At 37.4% G+C, this 25,171-nt stretch overlaps 1 protein-coding gene across 4 annotated transcripts in view; it reads right to left on the bottom strand.

Moving 5' to 3' along the window:
- Window positions 1-2,529: 2,529 nt before the first annotated feature.
- PMS1 (PMS1 homolog 1, mismatch repair system component) overlaps window positions 2,530-25,171 on the bottom strand; it is an 85,353-nt gene continuing 62,711 nt past the window's right edge. For 3 of the 4 annotated variants that reach the window (XM_007171473.2, XM_007171475.2, XM_007171474.2), the window contains 4 exons: window positions 14,879-15,361; window positions 11,590-11,720; window positions 7,258-7,418; window positions 2,530-2,879 (listed from right to left, as the gene is read on the bottom strand). In XM_007171473.2, coding sequence (XP_007171535.1) covers window positions 2,715-2,879; window positions 7,258-7,418; window positions 11,590-11,720; window positions 14,879-15,361 — 940 coding nt within the window. In that variant the 3' untranslated portion in view covers window positions 2,530-2,714. Of the gene's footprint in view, window positions 2,880-7,257; window positions 7,419-11,589; window positions 11,721-14,878; window positions 15,362-25,171 lie in introns of those variants that run through there. The other variant, XR_009008983.1, reaches the window with a different exon arrangement.

Here is a 25,171-nt window from a genome sequence, read left to right as displayed (position 1 = left end):
AAATTAATATAGAATTAATTTCAAGAACAAGTCTAGTTCACTTAAATACCTTAATATCATTATTGGTATTTTTAATTTGCTTGGCAACGTCGGTTTTTAAGTTAGTGAGTCACCTTGGGTCTAGATCATATTTACATTCGTAGTTAAGAAACATAGGCTGCAGTGGAACGGCCTGCAATTCCTGCAGTCTGAAGCCACAAAATGTGGATAAGATCATGGAGAATCAAACAGCCAATGAAAATAACAACAAAAATCTATCCACCTGAATTCAGGTCTAACACTTTTCAGTACGTTAAATATTTGAAACCTCGTAGGCACTGCGGGACCACACATGGCGGGACCACACAAGGCGAAAGGTCCATCCAAAGGGGCCTTCAGGCCTCACCACTGCATGGGTTCGGCGTCACCCCTGTCCTATAGCCGAGGGTGGCATGCTAAGCAAGGCCCTTAGATCTCAAGAGCACTTTGGGAGGATCACACCTTAAGAATCCTCCCTCTTCCCGGCCAAGCCGTAACCTAGCGAGAAAAATGGGCAATTTGGGAGGCTTTCCTTTCCCTCCAGATCTCCTCGCATCGCCCTTAATCCCCACCGTCGGCTTCCCAAACTGCAGCGGCCGTTACCTCCATCCTAGGAGCCAGGGCTTCGCAGACAATGCCGCCCCCTCCTGCCATTTTGTCCCGTCGGCGGCGGCGGCAGCACCTACTGCTGCTGCTGCTGCCGCTGCCGCTGCCGACGTCAGGGCCTATGGGGGATGGGGAGGGCGGTGCGTGGGGGCGGGACTTCCGCGCCCTCTTCGGGAGCCAGGAGGCGGGGCCTCAGCAGAACCGGCCCCAATCCTGCCCACCAGAATCAGTAAATTGCAGCTCAAAGTTGATCTAGCATTGCTTAGAGTGGCATCAGGGGCTGCTTTATAATTTTCTTCTTTTCCCGAATACTTCCGTAGACTCTAACGAATAGGGCCTGCTTCTCATGGCAAGCAATGAACATGGTAAGGAACACGAGCTCTGGGATTGGAGACTCAATAGTACCTACAATCCTAAATCTGATGTGAACATTAATGATATACAAGGTAAGTGCAAAGTGGATCTAGCAAATAGGTGATAAATACCTGCTGTCGTAACTACTACCTTGACCTGATAGAATCCAGGACTGGAAAGAAAACGCAAAATGAGTTTATTCATCTAAGTAGCCATTGTAGGACCTCTTATAATAGATTACGTCAGCTGGAAAATGACGCCAAAATTTTGCTTAGGACTGGTACAAAGGAATGATGCAAAGTTTGTCTTTCTCAGTATGTCTTATGAACTTCTCTTTCCTCAATTTACCCAGTAAATTAAAAAGGATTACTCCCAGAAAGGTCTTCCAGAGAGGGGCCCCAAATTATTAAAGGGAATAATGGGGGAAAAAACCCTCTAGTATTTGGGTTGTTGGAAACAGGACAATGTTAGGAAAAAAGTCCTGGCTACAGGCATAAGTTATCACAATTTGTACCTCTTAACACAAGTGTCTTTAGAATTTTAAAATTCTTGAAAACTACAGGTGGTGTGAATGTGGGTACACTGTATCCAGTATATTATTTTATATAACAAATATATTCACTAAAAATCATGTTTCAACTCTGTAAATTAAGTACTTTGGTGCACTTGTGGGATCTGGTTTTTTTATTTAATTTTTTTATAATAACTTTTTTTTAACATCTTGGGATCTGGTTTTTGAAAGGACACATGCACAATGAACACTCAATCTAAATTTTGTTAAAAATCTGGATCTTCCTATGTTCTGACAAATTTTAATCCCAGAGCCCAATAATTTCCATATAAGAGACAGCAACTTCTCAACTGTTACTCCCAAATAGAGGTAAATAGCAGGATTTTTGAAGCTATGTTTTATCTTCTCCGAATTTCATTTTCTTACTTTTTCCCCACTCCCTCTCAATCCTACTTTACACAAGATTGATAACTTCTGCCAGATATGCCAGCTGAGTCTGTGTGATTCTCCCTGCACAGGACTGACCCATTGTATTAGATCAGGCTGCCATAACAGAATACTACAGACTGGTGGCTTAAAAGCACAACAGACATTTTTTCATAGTTTCAGAGGTTAGAAGTCCAAGGTCAAGGGGCTGACATGGTTGGTTTCTGGTGAGAGCTCTATTCCTGGATTACAGAGGGCCACTTTTTCTCTCTGTCCTCACATGGCAGCTGGGGCTGAGTGGTGGTGGTGGGGGAAATGGGGGGTGGGAGGAGAAGAGACAATGAGCAAACTCTCTGGTATTTCTTCTTATAAGGGCACTAATCCCACCATGAGGGCCCCCCCTCATGACTTCATCTAAACCAAATTACCTCTCCAAAAGGCCCATCTCCAAATACCATCACACTGGGGGTTAGGGCTTCAACGTACAAGTTTGGAGGATACAATTAGATCCATAGAACCTAGCAAATCAACCACCCAAGAATAGTAAGTATTTTTCAATTTGGAGTGTACAACCAATAATTATTATGAAGGCTGATTCTTGAGAATAAAATGAATTAATAGTCTATATTAGTTTATTTAAGTTTTTTACAGTTTTGGAAAATGTTTTCAATATACAAACAGGCCAGTGAATCCTTACTTATAAAACAACCATTTGACACATGATAGTTTAAAACCCAACTCATATTATTTTATGACCATATCGATATCAATAGTAACAAATTTTCTTAAACATATTTAATCATGTAGCTTCTGGGAGATGGGTTAAATGATGAAAAAATGGGCGACCATGAAAACAGCCTTTAATTTCATTTCCAAATTGGTGCTTCATTCTGTAGATAATATCCTGGATGTCCTCTTTTGATAAGTACATGGGTAACTGTCTAGACAGACGCACTGCTTCTCCCTGTGGAGAGAAAGCCATACATTTTACTGTGATATACCCTGAAGCAGAAAACAGGTTTTTACTGCCAAGGAGGAAGACAGAAAATTGATTATATTCTTTTATTATTTACTCACTCAACAAATATTTATTAAACACCAATTATGTGCTAGTCACTGCTGTAGGTTCTAGGAATACAGCAGAGAACAAGACAAACAAGATCCTTGCTCTTCTGAAACTGGTATTCTAGTGCAGAGAAGCAGAAAGATAAAAATACAAAGAAAATTTCAGCGACTAATAGTGCACAAAATTAAACTGGGCAACATGATAGAGAGTGATTGTGTGATTAGAAGAAGCTTCCTCCAGGTGAAAATTAAGCTTCAATTTAAGTAAGGAACTATGATGCAAAGATGATGGGGAAAGAAAAGCATTTCAGACAGAGGGAACAGAAAGAACTGCATGGTCAGTGTGGGTGCAGCAGTTACTAAAGTGAAGAGATGAACAAGAAAAGGAGTTAGGCAGGGGCCAGATCGCCCTTTGGGACAGGGTAAGCAATTTGGGTATTAATCTGAATGCACAGGGAAGTAACCAGAGGGTTTTTAAGCAAGAGCCTGACATTCGTTTCACATTTTAAAACAATCAGTCTGGATACTTCGTGAAGTATGGCTTGAGGCAGGTCAAGAAGAGAAGCAGGAGTCTTGCAGGCCATCACTGCAGTCCTGGTGAGAGCTGTTTTTTAAAATTAATTATATATATATATTATTGAGTGTAACTGACATACAATATTATGTAAGTTACAGGTGTACAATATAGTATTCATAATTTTTAAAGGTTATGCTTCATTTATAGTTACTATAAAACCTGGTTATATTCCCTGTGTTGTACAATATATCCTTGTAGCTTATTTTATAAGCTAACCATTAATCCCCTGCTCCTATATTGCCTCTATATTACCTCTCCGCACTGGTAACCACTAAATTGTTCTTTATATCTGTGAGACTGTTTCTTTTTTGTTACATTCACTGGTTTGTTGTATTTTTTAGATTCCACATATAAGTAATATCATACAGTATTTGTCTTTCTCTGTCTGACTTATTTCACTTAGCATAATACCCTCCAAGCCCACCCATGTTGTTGCAAATTTTCATTCTTTTTTATGGCTGAGTAGTATTCCATTGAATATATACCATATGATAACCTCAACAGATGCAGAAAAAACTCTTGACAAAATTCAACATCCATTTATGATAAAAACTCTCTAGAAAGTAGGCACAGAGGGAACATATGTCAACATAATAAAGCCCATTTATGACAAACCCACAGCCAACATCATACTCAATGGTGAAAAGCTGAAAGCATTTCCTCTACCATCAGGAAGAAGACAAGGTTGCCCACTCTCACCACTTTTATTCAACACAGTATTGGAAGTCGTAGCCACAGCAATCAGATAAGAAAAAGAAATAAAAGGAATCCAAATTGGAAAGGAAGAAGTAAAACTGTCACTGTTTGCAGATGACATGATGCTATACATAGAAAATTCTAAAGATGCCACCAGAAAACTACTAGAGCTCATCATGAATTCAGCAAATTTGCAGAATACAAAATTAATATACAGAAATCTGTTGCATTTCTATACACTAACTATCAGAAAGAGAAATTAAGGACATAACCCCATTTACCATTGCATCAAAAAGAGTAAAATACCTAGGAGTACACCTACCCAAGGAGGTAAAAGACTTGTACTTGGAAAACTACGACACTAATCTAAGAAACTGAAGATGACACAAACACATAGAAAGATATACCATGATCTTGGATAGAAAGAATATTGTTAAAATGAACATACTACTCAAGGCAATCTGTGGATTCAATGCAATCCCTGGTGAATTTTTGACTAGGGAGATAGTTGTGGAGATAGAGGGAGTTATAAAAGACTCCTGACATGAGTTGGAAGTAAAGTCAAGACTTGCTGATGGACTGGTTATGGGGGATGCAGAATCAAGGATAATGTCCACATTTTTGGTATGGTAGTGCTGTTTTCTGAGATAGGGAAGACTGACAGTTTGGGGGTAAAATAGCATTAGTGAAGTTGGCTTGTTTTAAGATTTATTTTTTTCAAAAATTGTTGTACTTCAAAGATCCTGAATCCTAACATTATTCTAACCACATACTCTCTCCCACTATTTTACAGACCATCCTACTTCCTTTATTCCAACTAAATCTATTCTTCTTCTTCACTTTGACCTTTAATCTCCTCAATCCTTCCTAATTCTCCTGGCCCACCAGCACCCTTCTGTCATCTTTCCGTACTTCAGGTATGAATAGTTAGTGAGGCATTAAAGATACTATCTCTAGCTTTGCTTCCTGCATTCCCTCTAGATTCCAACTAGAATCTATGGGCAGGTTCTTACTAGAATCTAATTCATCTTTATATCCCTCTAGGATTAAACAGTTTCTTATATATATTATGTGTTCAAATTTCATTTCTCACCCTTTGGTTCTTACACCATATTCCTCTTGCTAATCCTTACCCTTGGATAAATTCTACCGAGCATTGTTGGAGAATCACAAAACTTGCTGGCTAGATCCAACACCAATATTAGCTCTTATGAGCCTTTAATGTCATTTGAATATCCTGTTCTTCTCTCATCAACCTTCTCTTGAAGTACCTACAGCTCTTATTTTCACATCGTTTCCAATATACTCAAATTCTCAAGTGCCTCCCCAGCCTCTTCACTCTCAGCAAATAACCTCTCCTATTTCATTACCACATATATCATACATGACTTCTCTCAAGTTTACCTCAAAATATCTTTTACTTTCACTTTAAAGCTCTGCCCTCTTCTGCTCTTGATTCAGAGAATGGTTTCACCTTTCTAAGGCTTATATTGTTAACTCATCTCCCTTTCTGCCTCTTCTGGAACATCTGCTCTTCAATCTTTTACTGTAAGACTTTTTCAATGAATACAAACATGTTCTCTTTTTTTCCCTTCACCACCATGTAACTTGCTGCCTACACTTTTCACCACTGCTCCCACTCTTTCACCATCACTACTACTTTTCCGTTATGGCTCTCTTCAAGGATATAACTGCCATCTAGCAGCCACACCTGCTGGTCTTCTAGCAACTATACCCTATAGAGAATGTGATACTACTTATTAATTTTTAAGTTTCTTTCCTCCCTTGACTTGTATATCCACTCCTCCCTTGATTTGTATATCCACTCCTCCCTTGATTCTTCTTTTACTCTTCTATCTTTATCTTCGATTCATCTTATTCAGCTTGACCGTCAATGGAAGCATAACTATGGTTCTGACAGAAGTTCTCTTTTTTCCTTAGGCTGTCTTCCCTAAGAATCACATCCACTATTGCCTTAACATAATGAGAGGTACAGTATTAGTAAAAGTATTTGTAACTAATCCCAACCATTTTTTCCTGTTATTTCTGAAATCTTACTTCTTCCCATGTGGTTCTTCAATACACAAAACACTATCCACAACTCCCTCAACCTTTATTTAGTTTATACCAACTCCTTCACAAGAAAAGTTTCAGGTCCCTAGAAATTATCAGTGTTGAATTGCCTCCACAATAGGTTGGCAAGTTCCATAGGACAAACCTCTTGAAGTATTCACAGAATGCTACTGAATATAATCTTCAGGAAGGGTAAAAAATGGACTTTCCTGTTGAGGAAATCTGACCCTCAGAATTCAGGGCCCACCATGATCACAGTCTAAACAAAAATGACTCATTTTTTAAAAGGAAGGAAATAAACTTTATTAAAGTTCAAAATAACACCAGTCAACCCTGAGGGACAGAACCTCAATATAGAGACAATCACTATTGTTTTACCACCAAATGCCCAACACTTGGACATTTAAAACTTTATAACCTGCCTCCATCCTCTATTACTTTTGAATTTATTTTTAATCCACTTTTACTTCTCATGTGTGGTAGATACTGCTAGAAAATGAAAATTTCCATTTATTCAATAATCTACATTTTTTCATTCCCCCTCCCCTCTTTTGCTCTTGAAGAGATCAGGGCTTAAAATCACATTACAGTTCTTTTTAGACAAGTGTTTGGTATCAAGGTGGAGCAATTCTGAATCCCTTCTAAACAAAACAAAACAAAAAACTTCACAAAGTGTCTCATGCATAAGGCTCTTCCTCAATATGTATTCAAGAAATCATGTTATAGTAAGGATCCATGATAGAGTTTACCACAACCAGTCCATGATCTGAAACTTTTAATGGAGTTTTCTTTTTTTTAAATAGTATTTCCTCTTGCAAACAGATAATAAGCCTTATAGAAACTTTACTATTTTGAAACCATTTACTATTTTATTAAGGAAAAGTTAAGTATCTTAAAACCTAGCCAATCTACATAAGCTAATAATGCATACCTCTAAATAACTTATCACTTTGCGAGGTCTACATTCATAAACTTCCTTCGCATTTTTGTTTAATATAGCATTAATAATTTCTTTTAAATCCATCACTCCATAGTATGGAAGACAATTAGCCATTCCTTCTATTTCCAAGTAGTTTTCAGCAATGGAAACTCCTAAAAAAAAAAAATAAATAAAACCACATATAGATATAGTTAGTTTTGTTTAAACTATATTCCAGAAAATGTCTATTAAAAACAAAATCACTGTTAAAATATTTAGTCAACCTTCATTAGAATTTAATAGAGTCAGGAAAAAGTTTTGTTCCTTAGTTGAAGAATAATAATTTCTCATAGGATTTCACATTCACATTAAGTCGCAAGTGCTCAAAGAAACCACGTGTGCTTTACATCATTTAATTTAATCTCAGTTACTGTTGTTCTGTTCCCTACATTTATTTAGAACATTTCTTACTTTGGAGAGAAAATGGAGCCCCATTATTATTTATTAAAACTGGTTTAAATGTTTTAACAACTGCTGCTGTTCAAATTCTATCCTACTGGTTTAGTATCTAAAAACCTGAATTATTTCTATGATTATGTTTAACTTAACAGGTTATTATAAAAATACTCACATAGTAACTTATTTTCTTCCAGCTTTATTGAGATATATTTGACATATAACACTGTGCAAGTTTAAGGTGTACAAAAGTGTTGATAAACACACATATAAACTACAAAATGATTACCACTATAGTAACTTACTAATATATTAGCAATTTGAGGAAATGAAATACTAATGTTTATTTTACTAGAATAATGTTTAAATCTGACATATTATCTATTATTTAAACTACTTTAAATAATTTAGTGATTAAAATAAAACTAAAAAGTAGCAACATGAGTGGATATATAATGGGGTAAAATATCCATAACAGCATACACTCCCAAGCAACAAATTTGGCTTTAGAACGCATTTTATGATTTTAGAAAATAGCAGAAATTTGTTTTCTTTGGTTATATCTGTGTAACAGTGTTCTTAATACTGGAGACCACAAAATGTTACCTATAAGTTAAAAAAAAAAAAAAAAAAAAAAAGAGATAGTCCCATGTTGGATAAGTGGTAGCTATCAATGGAAAAAATTTTAAAAGAGGAGTGATGTAGCTTGAAGAGTTTCAGGTCCTGAGATGTCAACGACCCTATTCCTAACCTGTTCCCAGTTACAGACTAGTTCCTTGACCTGAATGGCAGATGCACTGGTGGTATACTAAACAGAGAAGGCATCCTAATGTTCTTCCCTGGAAACAACTGGAGAATAATATAAGAAGATACATAATCAAGTGTTAAGGGGTAAAATACAGAGTTCAGTGAAGGAAGACAAAATGAGAGTTTGAGCAACCAGGGGAACTTAAATGGGACTTGAAACAGGGTTTAGATAGGCAAAGAGGAAGTAGCAGAATATTCCAGTTCACATCTTTTTATACAGATAGTAAAATTTATCAGTCAAGAAACTTTTCACTATTGCTGGTTCTATACCATTTACAGTATGATTTGACTGAAAAGTCTAATACTGACTACATGAATGCTGGAAAATTATACACATTTCACAGAATTATTTGTGGATATGGGTAAAAAGTATATGGCAACAAACGAGGAAACTGAGCAATATTTTAATATCTGTGCTTGCAAAATTTAGATACGGAAAACTTAGAGACATTTGGAATCACGTTCAAGAAGTTTCCATAAAATTCTGTGAAATGCTTCCCAATTTTCCAAAAATACTTCAATAAGTGGTTTGACAAGTTTTCAGTTCCTAAAATGTGTAATTCTTATTGATACAGAACAAAAGCTATTCTCATTAACAAGCAAAGTTCTTAGGGTCACATTCAGAATCTTTTTCCTTAAAGCCAGATGTATTCTTCCTCTTTCTAGTGCTTTCATCTAAAGATGTTTTATGACAACTGGCAAACTGCTGATCAAAAGTTAGTCCAATACAACAAAACTCTCACTAAAAGACGGAGAAATGGTCTTCAAGAAAACATGACATAAAAATTAATGAATGAAAAAATGGTTTAAAAAAAAGAAGAAAAAAATGAATGCTTTTAACTTGATCTGTTACCGAGAAGAGAAATAATGCTGATGATAATCGAAGTAAAGTTAATTCCAATCAAATCAAGTCAGTTTGCAGATGATTAACTTATTCATTTTCATATCTTTGGTGCCATGCAAAGTACCTGGCATTTACAGGACTTAAAAACATTCTCGGGGCTTCCCTGGTGGCGCAGTGGTTGAGAATCTGCCTGCTAATGCAGGGGACACGGGTTCGAGCCCTGGTCTGGGAAGATCCCACATGCCACGGAGCAGCTGGGCCCGTGAGCCACAATTGCTGAGCCTGCGCGTCTGGAGCCTGTGCCCCGCGACGGGAGGGGCCGCGATAGAGAAAGGCCCGCGCACCGCGATGAAGGGCGGTCCCCGCACCGCGATGAAGAGTGGCCCCCGCTTGCCGCAACTGGAGAAAGCCCTCGCACGAACCGAAGACCCAACACAGCCAAAAATAAATAAATAAATAAATAAATAAATAAGAAAATCCTTTAAAAAAAAAAAAAAAAACATTCTCTACAAGCTGAGAGCTGAAAGCATCTGTGACACAGAAACTTACTGGGTAACTCAAAAACAAACATGCTCTTGGAACAGACAGGGCAGTTAGCCTAACTTAAAAAAAACTGTTGTGATAACATCTTTCATGAAAAAAAAAGTACCTGCCACCAGTGCCACATAGTTAATTAGGAAGATAGATTAAGAAAAAAATATCTTGCTACACACACACATACACATAAACTCCTTGCTTCACACTTCAAATAAATTTTTAAAATGTCAGAAGTCCTGAGGATGAAAGATTTCTAGGAGGACCAAAAAAATGACTGCAAGTCAGTTAAGGTCAGAAAGGGGGTGCTGGAAGAAAAGAGAATATTTGAACACATACCATTGCCGAGTACTATGCTGATTTACCTAAGTACCTAGTTTAGTGCTAACAACTTCATGAAGTAAATATATCAATTTTAATAGGAAATCAACATAAATTAGTTACGAGTTGGTTTTAAAGGCAGATTGCTTGGGTTCATATCCTGGTTCTACCACTAATTCTGTACCCTTAAGCAAACTTAGTTTCTCCATGCCTCAATTTTTCTATTTATAAAAACTGGGCACAGTAACAGAACCACAGGGCTATTAGAAAGATCAAATGAATTAATATATTTAATACTTAGACTACTGCCATGCACATAATAATTAGTTGCTATTGATGAGGTAACACTGAGGCCAATTGACTTTCCCTAGAACACGTGTTTTTAAATGGCAGAGGTGGGATTTGGACTAACTCTTCACTCCAAATCTAAATATCCAGGATTGAGGTAGGAGGAAAGAAGTTCTGGGTAGGTTTTCTTAAAACTGCTAGTCAATAAAGTTAAAGTTTGGAACACCAAAGCGTTTTCTGTATATATCCCATTTCATGGTTTTGTACATTGTTTTTACTTATTTTCTTTTCATGTCTCAGTAAAACATTCCTTTAAAAATTTTCTACATTTTGTTTTTGTACACTTTGGTCATGGCAAGTTTAGGGGAGGGTGGGGGAAAGGACAGTGGAATCACTCTTCCTGGTACCTTTGTGCTGCTTGATACCAGATGAAAGCAAAGTAATAGGACAAGACTGGCCTAGGTAGGTAGGGCAGAAGGCAGTTAAGTATGGAAACTATGAAAGAACAGAGAAGGGGCCAGCCAGGAAAACTGAAGTCTCCTAGCCAGAAGAATTTTCTTTTTTCTCCCCACCTAGTGAATTTCCACAGTAAGCAAACAGTATTATGACAGGTTTTTTAGCAAAGCCATGGAATCAAATCATCCACTCTCCAAATAGTAAGACTGTTGATGCTACACATCTAATTGGCAAAACAATTAAATGCTTTTAAAAAAGGAAAAGAGATGTTTAATTTTGTTAGTCAGTTCTAGTACCCTACATGTCTATTTCTGCTTCATCATCTAAGGAGTATTTAATAATTTAGTTAGACACAGCAGGCAGTCTGCATATTGTGACAAAGGATGGCAAAACTTACAATTACTTGATTAGTTATGGAAATGCTAAAATACAAGGCAATGGACTGAAAGAGATGCTAAACTTGCTTGTTTCAGGCAGAGGTGACCTTTCTGAAATATGACAGTTTTTACAAAGCTGACACTGTACTTTTGGTGAGACAAAAATATACCGTGATATCTGTAAATTACGAAACCCAAAAGTAACTTTTGGAACAAGACTTATTTTTCCAAGTCAGGAAGTATTAAACCACATTATCATACCTGGTATCAGTTTTATCTTGAAACCATTTGCTGTGAGACGAGGATCGGACAGGTAAGTTGATCCACTGTATCTTTGGTCATCTGCTGCCATTTTATGTAAAATCTCTAAATAATGAGATCCATTAAAAAGACTGAAAAAGAAATTATGGCCCTTTAACTTATTAAATACGTAAAATGAAATAAGAGAATTTACAGAAAAAAGTTAATCTGACGGCCCTTTAAAAAGTGTTATTATCACTAACCAAAATACAAAGGTATAAGGAGCCCTGTGAGAAACTTTACTTTTTTACATTTCTGTTAATACTTCGTAGACCTACCATATACAGTGTACAGAAAGGAGGAAGAATAGACACAAAAGACAGTTTCTATCTTCTAGAATGTTATACAGACTAAATGTGAAATTTAAAAAGTACTCTCTCTATAATACAAATGAAAACTTTATTTATAAATAACGCCATTTTATACCTTTATTTACAAAGACACATTGTCAAGTTATTGATGTAGTCCATCCTGTGTAATAGTCTATTGCTAGTCAAGGTTTCTTCAATAAGAAGATAAGCACGTATCTTTTTCTCCCAAGAACTTGTAAAAGTAATTCAGGGCTTGGGAGAGATACTTCCAGTATACTATCGGCATGGTATGTTTGCCAAAGGTGGCATATGCTGAGTGGTACTAGCCCTAAACAAAATTTTGAGGTGGCCAAAGATTATCTAGGGCACAAGTTAACCTTTCATGCTGGTTTTAGGCTTGGTCAGGTGCTTCATAACATGTTATTTACAGTAATGTGTCAGTTACAGTTGACACCTATGTAAATAAGGCACTGTTCTATATTCTATCCAGTGCAGGATGATGAACTGCTACTTCATTAAAATCTTGTACCCGTTGAAAATTAAATGAATAGATGATGTCTTTGCTTATCACCTCTGAAAGGTTGAGGACCCCACTGGCTATAAGAGCAGATATCATGGAGAGGAGAACTTTGGCTATATAGCAGATGTGCGCTGTCTGGTCTAACCCAACATTCAGAAGATCAGTCTGAGAGCCGGTGGCGGTGGTAGTGGTGGTGATAATGATATATTATAGAAATTAGTGGTGCAGGGTCTACAGTTACTGTCAAGATTGGAATGCTGGATCCACTGCTTATATACTGACTGTATGAACCTTGGTAAGTTACTTAACATTTCTGTGTTTCAGTTTCCTTGTTAAAATGTGGATACCTCTCATTAAGGTTATTGTGAAGATAAGATCATGAAAGCAAGGGGCTTAGTAAAGTTCCTATCATATAGTAAGAGCTCAATAAATATGAGCCATTATTGTTATTATTATTGAGCTCTTACTTTGTATTTTATAATCTCTAAATTATATACTCCATTGAGAGATAAACTACACAACCTGCATTAGAACTCTGACATGAAAATTGAGCCCAACCCATAATTATCTTCTTTATGACTCAGTTTTTAAAAACTCATATATTATTAACTGTGATGGGGATGTCATATTTCAGAAGAAAGGTGAAAACAATTTTGAATTAAGCTTTGTTGCTGTCCATGTTCAAATAAGAAAGATTTATTCTCAGGCTAGTATGGACCCCAAATAATAACTTTTAATGTATTTGTTTTTAAATAACAGAATATCACAAAGAAGAATATTTTTAAAAATCTATAATTCATAAAGCACAAAAATATTTTTGAGATCTAAATGAAAATTTACAAATACCATTTAGAAAAGCAGTGGAGTATACAATTTCAAATACACCCTAGCTCTTTTTAAGGGAAGAAAAAGAAAAGTACTATCAGATTTTTGAACTGTTTTAATTAAGCCTAAGGCTGTATTAATTCTTTTTAATTCTTTCTTTGACAGTTTCCTAGCCAGTCTTAAAAGAATACCGTGAAAGACACTGGGCTTTAGTTACTGTGATTACTATTGCCTTAATTAAAAAGATAGCTTTATCAAATGTTTTTTTGGTTCTGGCCCTGTTTTTCTTTGTAGGGGCCGGGTCTTTAACACAAGGGTTTAAATACATTTTTAAAATGATTTTTGATTTATTCTTGGAAGTTCTGAAACAGAACTTTGGCCTACAAAACAAATTGTCATCTTTTTAATTTCAGGTTTTTATCTCCTTTCATAAACATAATTTTTTCTACCTATGTCAGACTAAAAAAGAAATATTAAGTACAAAAAAGTGAAATGTTAGTAGATTATTTAAGTTATTTGTTTTTACAGAAAACAATTTGCTCACATAGGATATGAAAAGGAAATACCCCCATTTTACAATCTATCATAAAGTTAGTTCAGGCAACAATCATCAATGGATAAAACCATTAGATGGAAAGGTTATCAGGGAACTTTAAGATGGAAGATCAGGTTGTCAGCAGCTGAACCCAGTGATCAGTGCCTTTTGATGTGATGAAATATGAAGTACATAGCACCACCTATTAAGCAGTCTTACCAGAAAGTAGAATCTAAATCTATTCAATCCTCCTGAGCTAACTTCCATTTAAAAATGGGAGAGGGAAAAACAAGTTAAACACCATCACAAGAAAGCAAGAGAGACAAATAGAGACAGTGGGATATTCCGATGAACAAGCGACTAAGAATCCACAATACATTAATGGTGTGATATTAGAAGAGATTTAAAATACATAGCAAAATGTAATGGTTGGACCTTGTATAGATATACATTAAACTTAATTTAAAAACTATAAAAAGACATTCTGAGACAATGAGGAACAATTCCAAGGAATTAGTATTGTGTAACGCATGAAAAAAGGCATTGTGGCTAAGAAAATGGCCATTTTAGAGAGAGACATACTGAAAATTCTAAGGATGGGAATCGTTCTAAATCCTTTGCAAAAGGAAAAACATACGTGTGTGTGTATATATATATATATATATATATATCAAGGACAGATAGAGTTAATGTGGCAAAATCTTGATAATTGTTGATAAAGGCATTCATTGTATAATTCTGTTTTGGTATATGTTTGAAATGTTAAAACAAAGAGTGCACAATGAAGAAGAGTCATGGCAATCCAATGTCAGGATTACCCTGGGGAAATGACTAATGTACAGGGGGGAACTGAGCTTGATATTTATTAATTGCAGAAGTAAACTATCTAGAATATTCTAAAATTACTTATTTAAAAGCAATTCCATTAAATATTTGAAATCAAATTACAAAAATTTCTTTAAATAAATACTTTTCCCTGCTAGGAAACACTTTCAACTTTTTACCTTCAATTTCAATAAATGTTTTTAGAGTAAAACAAATTATATTACTTCACCATACCTCTCCGTTAATATAATTGGCTTTTCGAGTGGCTCTGCAGGAAGTTTGTGATTCTCAAGAAGTCTTTTAAATAGCAGAGCTTCTTCTACTCTATATGGATTTAATAACATTATCTCTGTTTTGGATGTAATTAGCCATGCGTCAGGAAACTTGAGATTGTGGATCAAGTAAACTTCGTCCTTTTCTTCTAAGTCAAATTTCTTATGTTTATCAGAATTCTTTTTTAAGTTTTCCATAGAAAACGGGATCTGAACTTTTTTAATGTTTTGGGTTTTTTTTTCAATTTGGGACTGAAAGAGCTCATCAAGTTTTGGCTGATTAGATAATGAAGTTTTTAACTTGTGCTTCTGTGCCAAATTCCATGCGCTGGTGGGTTTTATCCATTTTTTGCCATCTTTTAATGATACTTGCGACTCCTGTCCAATGGCTCTCTTGATTTGCCTATTGTATCTTTCCAAGTCTTTAGTAGCCTTCTCTTCATATCTATGAATAGAGATAAAAAAGAACTAATGAAGTCATAATGAGAAATACATTAACCATCCGAAGTAAATTTTATAAAAAATAAAGAGCTGGCATTCCAGGTTCAGTAACGACAAAGGAGCTCGTATTGGATTAACCCACCTTAATATAACCATAGCTCTGAACAAAATACAGAAATCAACCATTTAAAACAGGCACTGAAGAGCAATGAAAAGCATGCAGAATTTGGAATGGATTCAACCCTTGAAAAAAAGGAGATCCACATTTATACCACTTTTACCCAGAGGGCAGTCCCCAGAGCATTAAGGGAGAGTAGCAAGAACTCAATCAGAAAGCTGCACTCTTATTAGACTGAGTCATCAGAACACAGAACTCCCTGCTTCCAAAACAACTGGAAATTGAGGGAGAAAATCCCGTGTGTGAGAATCTAGAGGAAAATAACCACTAGAAGGCTAAATAAGCTGAACAGAGATTTCAGTGGCTGCCTGCTGCAGGAGAAACAGAGTTTGGAGTTTAAATTCCACATAATTAGATGACTTGGAAAACACTTTGGGCTTTCAATTAAAACTGGAGGAGGGCTACATCTTACATCTTAGGGGTAAGGAACCAAAACAAAAACAAACAAACAAACAAAACAAAAAACTATGTTCTAGAACTAAGGAAGCTGCCCTAGGACTAACAGCAAAATTTAAACAGTCTTTGCCTAAGGAAGTATAAAACAAAGTCTCCCCAAGCTCCAGGTGATCTGTCAGCAATTTAAATGCGTGGTAGAACAAAACCCAACACTTCGGAAGATAATAGAATCCAGAGTTTCTACAACATATCAACCACAATGTCCATTATACGAGCAAAAGTTACCACTCAAGCAATAAAAAAGGAAAATGTGAGTTATGGTAAAGAGAAAAAGTGGACAGTAAAAACCAACCTCAAGATGATGATGTAGATGTTGGAACTGCAAAAAAAAAATTTTTTAATTGGTTTTTACATATATTTAAGGACTTAAGAAAAGATGATCACAATGAGAGACTAGAAGGGGAAATCTCAACAGAGAAGAGAAATTATAAAATGAACCAAATGGAAATGGAAATTCTAAAACTAAAAAATAGAATATCTGGGCTTCCCTGGTGGCACAGTGGTTAAGAATCCGCCTGCCAATGCAGGGGAAACGGGTTCGAGCCCTGGTCCAGGAAGATCCCACATGCCGCGGAGCAACTAAGCCTGTGCGCCACAACTACTGAGCCTGCGCTCTAGAGCCTGCAAGCCACAACTACTGAGCCCATGAGCCATAACTACTGAAGCCCTCACGCCTAGAGCCCGTGTTCCACAAGAGAAGCCACCGCAGTGAGAAGCCTGCACACTGCAACGAAGAGTAGCCCCCGCTCGCCGCAACTAGAGAAAGCCCGCGTGCAGCAATGAAGACCCCACACAGCCAAAAATAAATAAATTAAATAAATTTAAAAAAAAATAGAATATCTGAAATGAAAAATTCACTGGGTAGACTTAACAGCAGATAAGAGATGGCAAAAGAAAGGATCAGGAAATTTGAAGACAGATCAAAGGAAATTATCCAATGTGAACAACAGAGAGAAAAATGATTGAAGACTGAAAAAACACTTCAGTGACTTATGGCAAAACAAGCAACCTAACATATATGTAATTTGAGTCCCAGATAAAAAATATAAAAGTAATGGGGTAGGGACTTCCCTGGTGGCGCAGTGGTTAAGAATCTGCCTGCCAATGCAGGGGACATGGGTTCGAGCCCTGGTCCAGGAAGATCCCATGTGCCGCGGAGCAACTAAGCCCGTGAGCCACAACTACTTAGCCCGTGTGCCTAAAGCCTGTGCTCCACAACAAGAGAAGCCACCACAATGAGAAGCCCATGCACCGCAATGAAGAGTAGCCCCCGCTTGCCGCAACTAGAAAAAGCCTGTGCACAGCAACAAGACCCAATGCAGCCAAAAAAAAAAAAAAAAAAGTAATGGGGTAAAAATGTTCAAAGAAATTATAGCTGAAAATTACCCAATTTGGATAAATGCAACATTTTACAGATTCAAGAAGGTCAGTGAACCCCCAAGCAGGAAAAATGCAAAGAAATCCACAGCTTAAGTACATTAGATTCAAACTGCTGAAAACCAAAGATAAAGATAAAATCTTCGAAGTACAGAGGAGAAAAAAAAAAGATGTTACAAAAAGGAGCACCACAACAAATGATGAATATAACTTCTCATCATAAGCAATGTAGAGCCAAATTACAGTGAATAACATCTTTTAAATGCTATAAGAATCCAGAATTCAATTATATCCATAAAAATTTATTTCAAAATTGAAGATGAAATAGACATTTTCAAGAAGAAAGCTGAGATCTGTTGCCAACATAATTACATTATTAAGAAATGTCACCACATGGAAACTCAGATGTATAGGAAAAAATGATGAGCACCAAAAATGGTAACTATATAGGTAAACAGGAAAAAAAAAAAAGATCTTTTGAAAAATTCTCTTATTTCTTTGAAAGGTAACTGTTTAAATTTTAAAAGTAATATTTAAAGGTGCGGTTTATTTTTACGTAGATGTAAAATATATGACACCAACTATGTAAAGGACGGGGTGGTAAGTGGAATTATACTTGGAACATTTTTATAGTTTATGTGAAATGGTATCCTATTTTTTTTTAAATTAATTAATTAATTAATTTTATTTATTTTTGGCTGCATTGGGTCTTCGTTGCTGCACGCAAGCTTTCTCTAGTTGTGGCGAGCTGGGGCTACTCTTCATTGTGTTGCGTGTGCTTTTCATTGCGGTGGCTTCTCTTTTTGTGGAGCACGGGCTCTAGGCGTGCGGGCTTCAGTAGTTGTGGCATGTGGGCTCAGCAGTTGTGGCTTGTGGGCTCTAGTGCGCAGGCTCAGTACTTGTGGCGCACAGGCTTAGTTGCTCCGCAGCATATGGGATCTTCCCGGACCAGAGCTCGAGCCTGTGTCCCCTGCATTGGCAGGTGGATTATTAACTGCTGTGCCACGGAAGTCCCTAAAATGGTACCCTATTAACTCTAAGTAGATTATGATAAATTAAGGATGTATAATGTATTCCCCAGAGCAAAAAATAAGGCAAAGCCAATAGAGGAATTAAAATTAAATATGAAATTATATTCTTTTAACCCTAAAGAGGCTGCCTCTCTCCCAAAACGAGGAACAGAGGAACAAAACTGAGAAGGAATAGGAAAACGGTAGACCAAAACACAACCATATCAATTAATACATTACATAGACTAACTGTTGCATTTGAAAGGCAGAGTCCGTCAGACTGAATTTCAAAAGCAAAATCCAGAGATGCAAAGATGTGGCCAACAAGGTGGAGTAGGAAGATCCTGAGCTTACCTCCTCCCATGGGCACAACAAAATTATAACTATTTACAGAGCAGCTATCGATTAGAATGAACTAAAGACTAGCAGAGATCTTCTACAACTAAAGATATAAAGAAGGAACCACAATGAGATGGGTAGGAGGGACGGAGTCGTGGTATAGTCAAGACCATACCTCCAGGGTAGAAGACCCACAAACAGGAGGATGATATCAATCACAGAGCTTCTTTCCAAAGAGCATAGGGTCTGAGCTCCACATTAGGATCCCCAGCTTGGGGGTCCTGCACCAGGAAAGAAGACCCCAGAATGTTTGGCTCTGAAGGTTAGTGCGGCTTACTTTCAAGAGAGTCAGAGGGCTGAAGGAAATAGAGATTCCACTCTTAAAGGGCACACACAAAATCTCACACACTCCAAGACCCAGGGCAGAAGCAGTAATCTGAAAGCAGCTGGGTCAGACCCACCTGCTGATCTTGGAAAGCCTCCCAGAGGCAAGAGGCAAATGGAACTCACCTTGGGGACACAGATACTGGCAGTAGCCATTTTAGGGAGCTCATTCTACCACGTGGGCACCAATGCTGGTAAGCACCATTTTGGAATCCTCCCTCTAGCTTATTAGCTTTGGGACGCAGTCTTGCCCCCAGCCACCAGCCTGTCAGCATCAGTACTGGGACACCTCAGGCCAAGCAGCTAGCTGGGCAGGGACACAGCACCACACACCAGCAGGCCAGCTGCCACAGGACCCGAGTCGACAGCCCCCCTTAGGACCCGGCCCCATCTACCAAAGGGCCCGGGATCCAGCTCCCCATACCAGCGCATGGGCACTAGCCCTGGGGCATTCAGCCAGCCATTGGAACTGGTCCTGGCACCAGCAGGCAGAGACCAACTCTAGGACCCCACAAGGCCCTGTAGCTGGAAACCCTAGGACCCAGCTCTGCCCACCAGGGGTTAGACAACAGACCCAGGACATCTTGGGCCTGGGCCCATACACCAGCCCTGGAAACTCTAAGCCCTGTACCCAGAAACCCCAAGATGCAGCTCTGCCCACCAGTGTGCTGGCACTAACCCCAGGACCCAGCCTCACTCACCAGTGGGCCAATACCTACTCTGGGACACCCCAGACTCCACAGCTAGCCATGTCAGGAACTGGGCCCACTCACCAGCAGGCCGACAGCAGCTTTGGGACACCACAACTATACAGAAAGCTGTGTCAGGAACCACCTCTGCCTACCAGCAGGCAGACACTAGATCAAGGAACCCCAGCTGGCAGCCAGCCACCTGGAGACCCAGCTCCACCCACCAATGGGCCAGGACTAGCCTCGGGACCCCCCAGGACTCCATAGCCAGTCAACTCATGACCTGGCCCCATCTACCTGTGGGCGGCCCACACCAGTAACCAGAACTCCTCTGGCCATACCAGGACCTGGCCCTGCCCACCATCAGCTGGCACCCTTTGTATAAGGTAGGGCATGGTGACCAACTGGAATGGGGGCCAGCCACAACCACCAGCACACCCACAGTGGTCAGCCCACCACAATAGAAGGACCCACACAACCCACATAGAGGGCACCACTAAAGCATATAGCTCTGGTGACCAGACAGGAGTGTGCTACTGGGTCCCATAGGATGTCTCCTAAAAAGGCCACTTCTCCAAGATGGGGAAATGGAATGAACCTACCAAATACATAGAAATAAAAACAGCATATTAGGCAAGATGAGGCAAGAGAGAAATATGTTCCAAACGAAGGAACATGATAAAACCCCAGAAGAACTAAGTAAAGTGGAGATAAGCAATCTACCCAATAGAGTTCAAGGTAATGATCATAAAGATGCTTAAAGAACTCAGGAGAAGAATGGGCAGACACAGTGAGAAGTTAGAAGTTTTTAACAAAGAGTTAGAATATACAAAGATAACCAAACAAAGATGAAGAATACAATAACTGAAATGAAAAATACACTAGAAAGAATCAACAGTAAATTAGATGATACAGAGGAACAGATCAGTGAGCTGGAAGACAGAGTAGTGGAAATCAATGAAGCTGAACAGAAAAAAAGAATAAAAAGAAACGAGGACAGTTTAAGAGACCTCTGGGAGTCTCTTATGTCAAGTGCACTAATGTTCTCATTATAGGGGTCTCAGAAGGAAAAGAGAGAGAGAAAGGGGCAGAGAACATATTTCAAGACATACTAGCTTAAAACTTCTCTAAACCTGGGAAAGGAAACAGACATCCAGGAAGTCCAGGATGCACAGAGAGTCCAAAACAGGATCAACCCAAAGAGGACCACACCAAGACACACTGCTATTAAATTGGCAAAAATTAAAGATAAAGAGAGTATATTAAAATCAGCAAGGGAAAAGCAAGAAGTTATGTATAAGAGAATTCCATAAGGCTATCAGCTGACTTTTCAGCAGAAACTCTGAAGGCCAGAGGGAATGGCATGATATATTTAGTGATGAAAGGCAAAAACCTACAACCAAGAATACTCTACCCAGCAAGTCTTTTGTTCAGATTTGAAGGAGTGATAAAAAGTTTGACAGACAACCAAAAGCTAAAAGAGTTCAGTACCACAAAACTAGCTTTGTAAGAAATGTTAAACACAACCAATAACTTGGCGTGAATGTGGAAAAAAGGGAACCCTCGTGCACTGTCGGTGGGAATGTAAACTGGTGCAGCTGCTATGGAAAACAGTGTGGAGAGCCTCAAAAAATTAAAACTAGACCTAACATATGATCCAGCAATTCAACCTCTGGGTATTTATCCAAAGAAATCATGATAAATATAACTAACATCAATGTATGTTGTATATTAAAGGCGTTAAGAAAGTAAATCCTAAGAGTTCTCGTTCCAAGGGAAAAAAATATTTTTTTCTAATTCTTTAATGTTGTATATATATGAGATGATGGCTGTTCACTAAACTTACTGTGGTAATCATTTTACGATGTATGTAAGTCAAATCATTGTGCTGTACACCTTAAACTTACACAGTGCTGTATGTCAATTATATCTCAAGAAAAAAAACAGAGTAGATGCCTAAAAATTTTAAACATTAATATTTTAAATGAAGTGACTACTAATATTTTAAAAATTATCAACATTTAGAAAATGCACTTTGTCAGAAACACCATCTTCAGTATAGTTGAATATTTTTGTTTCACTTTCACATTTACTTTTGCTTTTGCATACTGAAATAAGTACAATGTTCTTTATTCTGCTAATCTATGCTAAGCACAATTTGCCAAGCTGCTTTCAAGTATTTAATCAATTTCCTATGCAATACTCTGGTCTAATTTCTTAGGGAAAAGCACCAAGAGATGGGCAATGGAATCTTTTTCTATCAAAACATCACTAACTCTCAGGGGAAAAAGTACTAAAATTCAATGAAGGATTTAAAAAACCCTTTATAATAATTAAAATTTATTTTAAATCTAGGAACATAAAGCACTATCCAATACAGCAAAATTAAAATGCAGTCCACTTAAATAAAAAAGCAAATTCCAGCTATATGTGTCTACAAGAGTTACACAGCACAGGGGAAAAAAAGACAGATAGTTTGAAAGTAAAAGAATGGAAAAGATAAACCATGCAAATCGTAAGCATAAGAGCAGCTTATAGTAATATACGATGAAATAAATTTCAAAACAAGAAATAATACCACAGATAAGAGGAATATTTCATGATGACCAAAGGGAATCATTAGGAAGGTGTACCAATCACAAATGTGCATGGATCTAATAACAACAAAGCTTCAAACTATGTGAAGCAAAAAATTACAGATCTAAAAGTAGAAATACATCCAGAATTACAGTTGGGGACTTTAATGCCCCTTCCTTAGGAACTGACAGAATTAGACCAAAACATAAAAATCAGTAAAGCCTTAAGAAGATTTTAGCAATACTATCAACTACCTTGACTTAATTGTCATTTTAGAACACTACATCTAACAGCTACAGAATTCAGATTCTTTTTAGGTGCCCATCCTTCAAGATATGCTGCTGGGCATAATTCTCAATAAATTTCTAAAGATTTAAATCTAACAGTATTTTCCCTGTCCATGACAAAATTAATTAGAATTCAGTAGCAATAAGATATTTAGAAAAACTCCAAATATTTGGAAACTAAACAACACAGGTTTATTCATAATATCCCATATCTGGAAAGAACACAATGTTCATCAACTGGAGACTGAGAAAACAAATTGTGGTATACTTATACAACTGAGTATTACTTACTGATTAAAAAAGAATATATGTATACATTCAACAAACATGGATGAAAACTACAAAAATATTTTGTTGAGGGGAAGAAGCTGGACATAAAGGAGTACATATCATTATGATTTTATAAATAAGAACTTTAAGTACTGGAAAAACCAAGCTAGTGTGACAGAAATCAAAATAGTGGCTGAGAATGGAGACTGGCTTGTAGGTGGCATTAAAGAACTTTCTGGGCTGATGGAAATGTTCTATATTTTGTTTGCAGTGGTGGTTTCATCGGCGTACACATATGAAAATGCACTGAGCTATATATACATTTAAGATCTATGCATTTCACAGCAGCTAAATTTTACCCAATTTAAAAAACCATTTAAGGTACAGGCAACTAAAAAAAAAAAAAAAAAAAGGAAATAATTAAATAAAACAATAAAATAAGGAGTCAATTTCAGATCTGAGGAGTTCCTTAAATATGTGCTGTAACATCAACATAGAAGAAGCAATTCCCTGAGCACAACAAAAGAAAACGTACATACATTTAATAATTATATACTAGTAAAATTAAGATCACTATAATAATAACACTCAAAATAAAAATTATATGATTAAATTTGTAATGGTTTCATAGCTAAATGTTAATTTTTTTGTTACTATTTATTTCTCATTTTAGAGTCAGCAATAAAAAGACAAATTCAAATAAACTGAACACATCCAAACCGTCTAATTTAATTCAATTTCAAACAAGATAATGGACCTTTTAAATTATACTGGGTAAGGGCTTCCCTGGTGGCACAGTGGTTAAGAATCCCCCTGCCAATGCAGGGGACACGGGTTCGAGCCCTGGTCCGGGAAGATCCCACGCACCTCGGAGCAACTAAGCCCACGCGCCACAACTACTGAGCCTGTGCTCTAGAGCCCGCGAGCCACAACTACTGAGCCCACATGCCACAACTACTAAAGCCCGTGCGTCTAGAGCCCGTGCTCCGCAACGAGAAGCCACCGCAATGAGAAGCCTGCGCACCGCAATGAAGAGTAGCCCCCGCTCACCGCAACTAGAGAAAGCCCACACGCAGCAACAAAGACCCAACGCAGCAAAAAATAAATAAATAGATGTATTAAAAAAAAATTATACTAGGTAAAAAGAGGTCTTTTCTTTTTGGTTAACAATAACAGAAGTAAAATGAAACTTCTGGGGCCAAAGACAGCAGTCTGGTATAGTGGTTATATCAACCCTTTTCTAAAAAATTGAGATGCCTGGGTCCCACCCTCAGAGTTTCCAATTCTCCACACCTAGGCTGGAGTTGGGCAGCACTGTCTTTAAAGAGCTCCATGGGTGATCCTAATATAAGCCCAGAACTGAAAACTACTATCTGTGTTCAGCTAAGTGTACTGGCTAAGAGCATAGACCTCAGAGACAGACAGACTGCCTGGCCTGTCTTTGCCATTTAGTAGCTCTGCAAACCTAAGCAAATGATTTAACTTTTCTGTGCCTCAGTAAGCTCATCTGTAATATCTAGATAATCTACGTCTACTTCATGGTTTGTTTTTTTTTTTAAGGCTGCACCGCGCAGCATGTGGGATCTCAGTTCCCTGATGAGGGACTGAACCTGTGCCCCCTGCATTGGAAGTGCGGAGTGTTCACCACTGGACGGCCAGGTAAGTCCCTCTACTTCATAGTTTTGATGTAAGGAATAAAATGAGTTTTAAGTACTTAGAATAGTGCTTGGCACATAGTAAATGATAATAAATGTTCGTTATCATTATTTTCTATCAAGAAACACCTATCTTATAATGAACGGGGCACACAATTGACTAAACGTTGGTAATTATTTGAGCAACCTTGCTAAAAAATTCTTTAAATGCAGTTTTAAAATTGAGACTAGAAAATGTTATTTCTAATCTTAAGAAACTGGTTGAGTTCTATTGTAGATAATATATATACATTTTTAAGGAGAAATTTGAGTAGTTATGTACTAGGAAATAAAAATGATACTATTGGGAGAATGGAATTAAATGTTAAAAGTGAGACTAAAACACAAGAAACAAGCACGTTATGTAATTTGTACTCAGCATATGTTTGTTGGATAAAGAAGTGTTTGCTGGATGAGAATGTATAAAAGCCTTTATTTCGCTGTGAACTAGATGAATGAAAAATGCCTCTTTTGGTTACTGACCAGGCCACATTCATAATTTTTTACGTTATTTTCTCCCATTTCCGCTTAGAATCTGAAGTTCTGGATTATA

Source organism: Balaenoptera acutorostrata, chromosome 8 (assembly GCF_949987535.1).
Source record: "Balaenoptera acutorostrata chromosome 8, mBalAcu1.1, whole genome shotgun sequence".
NCBI lineage: Eukaryota > Metazoa > Chordata > Mammalia > Artiodactyla > Balaenopteridae > Balaenoptera > Balaenoptera acutorostrata.
This window is presented reverse-complemented; position numbering and strand designations above follow the sequence as displayed.